Source organism: Nematolebias whitei, chromosome 15 (genome assembly GCF_014905685.2).
Source record: "Nematolebias whitei isolate Nwh7 chromosome 15, NemWhi1, whole genome shotgun sequence".
NCBI lineage: Eukaryota > Metazoa > Chordata > Actinopteri > Cyprinodontiformes > Rivulidae > Nematolebias > Nematolebias whitei.
Genome location: NC_056512.1, coordinates 19,924,764 through 19,933,054, shown reverse-complemented (window position 1 = coordinate 19,933,054; position 8,291 = coordinate 19,924,764). Strand labels below are relative to the sequence as shown.

Sequence of the window (8,291 nt, the reverse complement as noted above, 5' to 3'; positions counted from 1 at the left end):
TATATATGTGTGTGTGTGTGTGTGTGTGTGTGTGTGTGTGTGTAAGTTATATAAACCTTGTAAACGAATAGTCTTGCCCAGCATTTTCCATATGTCCACTCTGAATGAATGAGGTATCTCCTACCTCTTCACTTTTGCCACGTTCAATATGGCGGCGACGTTGACGTACGATAATCGCTCACTGACGTATGTACAGGCACATCATCAGCTCTGATTGGTGGAGACCACAAGGGAGAAATAAATAAAAAAACCGTTGTGATTGGACAAAACAAGCCAATGGTCTGAAATCTCTGCCATTTGATTGGTGTTTATGACTTACGCCCATATCATTTTACGTGTCGTAAACACGCTACGTCCTACAGCTCGCTCGTGGTGATTCGCGTCTAAAAACTATTATCAACATGTCTCTCGGAAAAGCAGCCTGGAGTTTTATAAAACCGGTCCGAGGGTTCTTGGTGTCAACGGAGTCGGTTGTGAAGCGCAGCTTCGCGGCTGTCGCTGAGGCCAGAGCGCTGCTGGAGCACGAGCTGGACACGATCCGAGCCGCGGGGACGTGGAAGGCGGAGAGGATCATCACCTCCAGGCAGGGTCCTCAGATCAGCGTGCAGGGCAGCCGTGGCAGTGAGTGACGTTACAACCACTGGTTACATGCGCGTACTTTAACATTATCACGTGACCTTTATATAACATTATTTATCTCATCGTGACAGGTCTTACCTGTTGGAATTTGATCTCTGTTGTGTCGGTATAACTAAAAAGTATCTCTAAACATGTGATGGTAACTATTACAGTTTAACTAAAACTATCAAGTTATATGAAGAAGTTGGACTTTTAGATTTTATGCTTTTTGTTCGTGTTGATGCATATATATATATATATATATATATATATATATATATATATATATGCTATAGACAGTAATGTTGTCAGTGCTTGTCTGTCAGCAAAATATCCCATGTGCCAGTGAGTGGATTTTAATGAAACTCCCAGAAATTAATCACTGCAGGTACAAATGTAACTCATTACCCATAGAATCATCCTAAAATATGATGGCCACTGCACCACAACCAGCTGACCTTAGGAAACACGAATATTTAGCTGATGTAAAAGTGGGTGTGGTAGTGGCCGTGCGTCATTCCCAACAAATACCTTGAACTCTGAACATAGTTGCCTAAAACTAGCATGAGTCAAGAACCCATGAACAGATTTTTAATGAAACTCTCCAAGTAATCCAACAAAGTTAAGTCCGGTCCTCTGGATGGTTTCTTCCTGTTGAGATGTTTCGTCTTTCATCTGAAAGACTTCATCAGTCCGAGGAGCCACAACAAACTCAGTCTTATAAATAGCACCTTCACATAGTGGGTCAACCAGTTTGATGGTTTCTGGAGTCCGAACTGATGAAGTCTTTTGGACGAAAGACGAACTGTTTCAACAAAAAGAAACCGTCCAGAGGACCTGACTTAACTGTTTTGGATCTTTCTACCTGGATTATTGAACATTATTATATATATTATAATAATATATTTATTGAATTACATGAATCAGGATGTTTCCAATTAATCCTTGGCAGGGCATCTAAAACTAACTCATCACAGCTAATTTACTTGAGCCTAGGCCTGTCACGATAACAAATTTTACTGAGCGATTAATTGACTCAGAAATTATTGCGATGAATGATAATATTGTTTGAAAGTTGACGATAATTAGTCATTATAGTAAAATTTAAGAAGGAGCGTTTTCTATTTTATCTTATTTTGTTTCGCTTTTTTTGACCACCGGATGGCAGTATAAGGCCGCTTGAACTGAAGGATGGCTAGTGAGGGAGCGAGCAGCGTGTCTCTTTAAGTAAAATGTGAGGGAGGTGCTTTGGAGCTTTGACAAAACGGAGGTTTTTCCCCGAGGTCGGCCTTTTAGCTTAGCTCGTAACTTAGCATCTCAGCGTAGCTTCTTTTAATGATCCAAAAACACACTTTTGGACGGTTAAAACAGATTTTAAAGAGAAAGGGAGGGGTCAGTGAAGAGCACCCGAGTTGAGCAGTAGAAAGAGAGCGACACGAAGAAACGATAAAGCCGTAAATGAAAATGACGTCGATAATTTTCATTCATCGTGCGATTAATTGATTTATCGTTTACTGCGACAGGCCTACTTAAGCCAATATAAAAACGGCTACAACTCAGTGAATTCAACAGATTTTGAGTTCAAGCTGATGTGAGATCTCGCAGTATTCCATGAGAACGTGCGTAACGTTAAGAGATTTGACCAAAATGGCTACAACTCCATCCCTTCTCATTATGAGATGACCTCAGGTGGATTGTTTTGTCTGTTTACCATACTTTATTTAAAAAGCACTTAAAACAGCAACAAGGACAACCAAAGGGCTGTACAGCAGAAACAAACAGGCAAAGCACACAGCAACAAACCTTTTGTTAAAAGGACTTGAGTTCTTACATTTTATGGTATTGCCAGTTTTTTATTTTTTCATCAATCGTCCTCTTAATTTCCATTTCTGTGTCTTAGCAACGCTGAACTTCTGTGCCAACAACTACCTCGGCTTGTCCAGTCACCCAGAGGTGGTGCAGGCGGGAATCGATGCCCTGAAGTCCCACGGCGCTGGACTGAGCTCTGTCCGATTCATCTGTGGGACACAGGTAAGACGCTTACATCACATAAGAATTCAGAACTGCCATATCTGCGCCACTGGTTGAGTTCTGTGTTTTTACATGATGATTTATTTTATTTTTTTTAGGATCTGCACAAACACCTGGAGCAGAAGCTTGCAGAGTTTCATGAGCGAGAGGACTGCATCCTCTACGCCAGCTGTTTCGATGCAAACGCCGGCTTGTTTGAAGTACGTTGGTGTTTACTCTCCGCAAAAAATCTTTAAAATTTTAGACCAAAAGCATGAAATGACTTTCATGTGTGACTTTCATGTGTCAAGGGAATGTGCATTTTTTGCACTCACCATGCTCCATAATATTACTTAATATATTCATGCACTGCTGTTTTACTGTTATTATAAATTATATTAAAATGTTCCAGGATCTTTACTTTTATGTAATGATCGGTCTTGATGTGACCAATCAGTAAAGACAGCAAAGAGATCATTTTTATTATGCTCAGGGTTTGACATATTGATTTGATACAGTGACGTGTTTTCAGAGAGTCCTTGAGAAGTGATCCGTCTCCCACCACCAACTCCTGGACACATCTCCGTGTGCAGCTGGGGCTTCTGATAACAGCTCAACAGAGCAGAGGGGGGGAGGGTGAAAGGCTGGCGCCCGGGGAATTCTACACAAACTACCGTGTTTTCTGCCATAAACGTCGCTCCGCCCTATAAGTTGCATCAGTCCAATTATGTCTAATAACGTGGGAAAATCCATAAATACGTTGCTTCGCTGTATACGTCGCATCTATTACACGTCACCGCTGACAACCCAGAAATGTGGGCTGGTGTTGTGCCAAAAATGGATTGGCTGCCAAATGGCGACCACTGGGGTGTGCATGAGAGGACGTTAACAAGATTATCGCTTAAAAACAATTATTTGTTTGCTTGAAATTACAGTAAAGGTGTGTCTCAGTCTAACTTTTGCTTAATAAATGCACTTTGACGGTCAAATCAGCTGCATCTCAAAAGCCGATTCGTGGAAGCGGTCATGCACAGAGGGACGAGTCGCTGTTCATTTCTTCAACAAGATAAACGCCTAAAAACTTTTTTTTTCTCGACTTTATAGTAAAGGTGTGTCTCAGTCTAACGTTTGCTTAATAAAAGGACTTTAATGGTCAAATCAGCTGCATCTCAAAAGTATCCTCTGCCTCGGTGCTCCGGGAGCGCTCAGACAGGGAGGGAGAAAAGGAGGAGGAGCGCCGCTCGTTTTTTTCGAAATTTAACAAGAAAAGCACCTAAAACAATTATGTGTTTGCTTGAAATGATCAAGGAGGTATCTCTGCAGACAAATTCGGAAGGCGTATCTGGGGGGCCATATCTGATTGGACGATAGAAAAAGAAGCTGAACGATAAAAAGCCGTTTGTGTTAACACCACAGACACATTATGTCTATGGTGTTAACCGGTTCGACATTAGCGGCGTCTCAGGTTCAACATTGGCGGCGTCTCCATAACTTCTCTTTCCACGTCTCTTAACACAGAACTTCCGGTTACATTTCAAAATAAGAGCCACATAACTGGGTAGTGGGGAGGGCTAAATGTTTTTTTTTTATACCTAGCCATAACATTAAAAAACAAAATCCATTTTGGTTGTTGAAAAATGTGAAAATTGTTACAATTGATTCATAAAGAAAGAATAATATTAATGATACTTAAACTGGCCTTGGGACAAAGGATGTTTCCTTTAACTTCACATTTTCTTGTTCAACGTTTAAATCAGTCACTGCAGATGAGTGATTGTCAGTTTCTGTCAGATTTCTGCAACTGGAGCAGGTATTTCTGTTTACTGGTGAACTTCCTGAGCTGTCTCACATTTTAAAGGGTCAGTTCATGTTTCAGCTCCTTTCATAGATCAGATCTCATAGAAGAACTTCTAAAGAGAACATTTTGTTTTTACCTTTTGTTTTGGGCCGTTATCTCGTTACAGGACTCATGATCTTTTATTGAGACCAGACCTTTTGCACAAATGGGAGCAGGTTTTGCTTCAGATGTTTCATATTTCATTGTACCCAGACTCAAGCCAACCTGTGTCAGGTGCAGCTACAACCAAGAACAAGAGAGTCTTCTTGTGTTTGACCGTAGATTTAACGCTGGTTCTTAAAAACATTCAGTTTTTAAAAAGAGCTGACGTAACTTAAATAAAGAGCAGCAAATACAGCTAGCCAATCAGTGTTTGTCCTCTAGAAACGCCTATTAGCCAGACACGTGCACTTTTGGCCTGCAGAGAACCCCTTCTCGAAATTATAGCAAAGGTGTGTCTCAGTTGAACTTTTCCTTATTAAATGCACTTTAATGTTCAAATTAGCTGCAATTCGCCAGGGCAGTGCAGCAAAATGAAGCTGAGGTTGCTCCAAGCAGCAAGCAGAACGAAGGTGGTATATGGCAGGCCGATTGTGTCATTAATAGCTGGTGAAGATTCTCAGTCATCCAGGACATGGTAAATTCAAAAAAGTTCAAGACAAAAACAATAAAGTAAAAAGTAAAGTATAATAAATAAAGTCCAGCTGTTTTTGTCTTGAACTTTTTTGAATTTGTCGTTATAGCCACGTTTACCTATTACATGATACAACAGCATGCCTAATGCTACTACTACTCTGCTGCTACCAAGTGGCTGAAAGTGGTACTGCTCAATAAAAAATTTCAGTCAGAATAAATGAAACAGTCATATTTCAGCCAAAAATTGGTTTATAAATATGGGAAAATATCCATAAATACGTGGCTTCGGCCTATAAGTCTCAGGGCATGTAAATTATTCAAAAAACTGTGACTTATATGCTGAAAAATATGGTATATAAATCTAACAAATCAAGTCAAGATTATTTATAAAGCACATTTTAAAAACTGCAGCTGTTACCAAAGTGCTTAACAATCAAAGTCAATGGCAGTAATTTAACGAACAAAGTAATGACAAAATTAATTTAAAAGCATCAAAAGAAAAACATGAAACGCAAAACAATAAAATACTAAATCAAATGACACTGTGTTAAAAGGATACTGGTGTGTTTTTTAGGAGATATTTAAAAACAGGAAGTGAAGTGGTCTGTCTAATGTTGAGGGGCAGATTGTTCCAGAGTTTAGGGTCCAAGACTGAAAAAGCCCGATCTTGGTACAACCAAAAGCAGCTGATCAGATGATCTCAGCGCCTGAGAAGTCAAGTCAAGTCATATTTATTTATGGAGCACAATTTAAAGCAGATAGACTGTTATCAAAGTGCTTGAAGGACCATATGGTTGAAGTAGGTCAGAGATGTATGAGGGTGCAAGGCCATTAATGCACTTAAAGGTCAATAGGATAATTTTAAAATGTATTCTGTTGTGTACAGGGAGTGAAGGGAGGATACCTGACTTAACCAGGTTGAGTCGGCTCCTCTGGACAGATTCTTCGTTGTTGAAACGTTTCATCTTTCATCCAAAATACTTCTTCAGTCTGAGGAGCTGCAACAAACTCAGTCTTATAAATAGCACCTTCTCATAGTGGATCGACCAGATTGGTGGTGACATCCAGAACTAGCTGTTCACATGTAAAAGGAGGACCATCAGCCTAACGACTGTTTTTGGATAAAAGATGAAACGTTTCATCAAAGAAGAATCCATCCAGAGGACCTGACTTAACCTTGTTAGATCTACACCTGATTGTTTTGGGAATCTCTTTTTTTTTTTCATCGCCAGGTGCTTCTGGGCCCAGACGATGCAGTTCTGTCTGATGAGCTCAACCACGCCTCCATCATTGACGGGATTCGCCTGTGTCGAGCAAAGAGGTTGCGCTACAAACACATGGACCTCCGAGATCTGGAGGACAAGCTCAAAGAGGCTCAGGTCTGTGGTTGTTCCCAAGGGCTGACCCTAAAACAACAACTCTCTGTTTCAGTTTAGGTCTTTATGTATTTATACTGGATATTTCTCAGATCTACTTGTGTTTGCTTCTGAAAGCCTAAAGGAGATAAGGCTTTTGCATGTGTGTCTCCCTTTTAGCTACGGTAAATATTTCATGTTGTATTTTAATTAAACTTTTCTAAAGTCATCAGAGGACATGACTACATCTTTGCTTCTAGTTCATTTTAGGATAAAAGAGTCATTTAAGTAGCAGTGCATGATATAACAGATGGTTCCAGACAGTCTCCTGGTGCGTTTCTTTTGATGGATGTTGATGGTCGATGTCACGTTTGCTCCGTCCGTGTGTGTTTTTTTCTCCTCAGACCTCTCGCATGCGTCTGGTAGTGACTGATGGGGTCTTCTCCATGGATGGCGATGTGGCTCCCCTGCCAGGAATCTGTGACCTTGCAGAACAGTACGGCGCCATGGTGTTCATTGACGAATGTCACGCCACGGGATTCCTGGGGCCCAGAGGAAGGTAAAATATCTTTCACATCTCCATCAAGTTCTCCCTCCTCTCGCCAGGGCCCATCACTCTGCACTGCCTGGGACAAGCAACAAACAGAAAACCACCTCTGTTCTTCTCCACAGTGTAACTCCTGCCCACTTGAACATCTTGCACCAAAACCATTAAGATTTACTTACGTTCTCTGTTCACTTCCAGTCCAGAAAAACACTCATTCTGAAAACCTACAAACATTCACTCATCAGATCCCTCAGTAACAAGGGGCACTGGCGTGCTGCTTGTTGAAGCTGTGTTTGAATAGAGCTGAAGGCAAAACTGTTTGTTGTCTGTTGTGCAGAGGAACAGACGAGCTGCTGGGAGTGATGGACAGAGTTCATATCGTGAACTCCACACTGGGAAAAGCTCTGGGAGGAGCAGCAGGTACGTTTCTGTCTGCCGCTAAACTAAACAGTGACTTTCTTTTCTCTGAGCCTGTTGTCATCTCTACAGGTCCATAACAACCCCACGTGCTCTGTACCTGACTGTAAAACATACAACTTCAATGATTTTAAAAATCAACAAGTTTGAATTCTTTAGAAATCATACATTCAGTCTCTAACTTATTATATTATACGCCCACTAACAGTTTGGTGAACGTTCCTTAAAGTGGCACTTTGAACAATTTGTTTCCGTCTATGAGCTTCTGTTAAAATCCTGGTTGATGTTTGAACAGTCTGCTCAGCAGAATTGGCAGAGTTGGTTTCCTGGCATAGACCCTGCTTTGAAGCAACGCTCACAAGTTTCATTCAGGTTGAGCGTGCCCAATCCAGAAGCTTAATGTTCGATCCAATTTGAAACCAGTTCTGCTGTGTGTTTGGGATCGTTGTCCTGTTGGATCATCCAGATGTATCCAAGTATAAACCATCCAGCTGTTGCTTTAAAGGGAAGTTGAAATATTTGGAAGAAGTCCCATTTTATCATTCCATCCGCTTTGTGCAATGCACCAGCCCCACAGCATGATGCTACCTCCACCATGCCTGACAGTTGGTACTGTGTTTTTAAAGAGGCTGTTGTGGTTCCTGGGTTGTTCTTGAACATCAAAGTCTTTTCCTCAGAGCGTTACAGATGAGTATTGTTCGAGACAATAAATGCAGTCAGCAATGATCTACAAGCTGCAGTCAGTCGTGATCAGTAACGAGACAATAATGGGCCTCGATGGTGTCAATTTAAGGCCTTCTAGAACCTTCAGCACCACCTAATGAAATACTTAGACATGTGCATGTACAGTAGTCCCTCGTTTATTGCGGGG

General features: G+C 41.1%; 1 protein-coding gene across 1 annotated transcript in view; it reads left to right on the top strand.

The window, feature by feature from the left end:
• The first annotated feature begins 339 nt into the window (after positions 1-339).
• gcat (glycine C-acetyltransferase) overlaps positions 340-8,291 on the top strand; it is an 11,102-nt gene continuing 3,150 nt past the window's right edge. The window contains exons 1-6 of the mRNA XM_037688859.1: positions 340-621; positions 2,519-2,649; positions 2,748-2,849; positions 6,334-6,480; positions 6,861-7,015; positions 7,341-7,423. Of these exons, the coding sequence (XP_037544787.1) occupies positions 402-621; positions 2,519-2,649; positions 2,748-2,849; positions 6,334-6,480; positions 6,861-7,015; positions 7,341-7,423 (838 nt within the window). The 5' untranslated portion in view covers positions 340-401. The remainder of the gene's footprint in view (positions 622-2,518; positions 2,650-2,747; positions 2,850-6,333; positions 6,481-6,860; positions 7,016-7,340; positions 7,424-8,291) is intronic.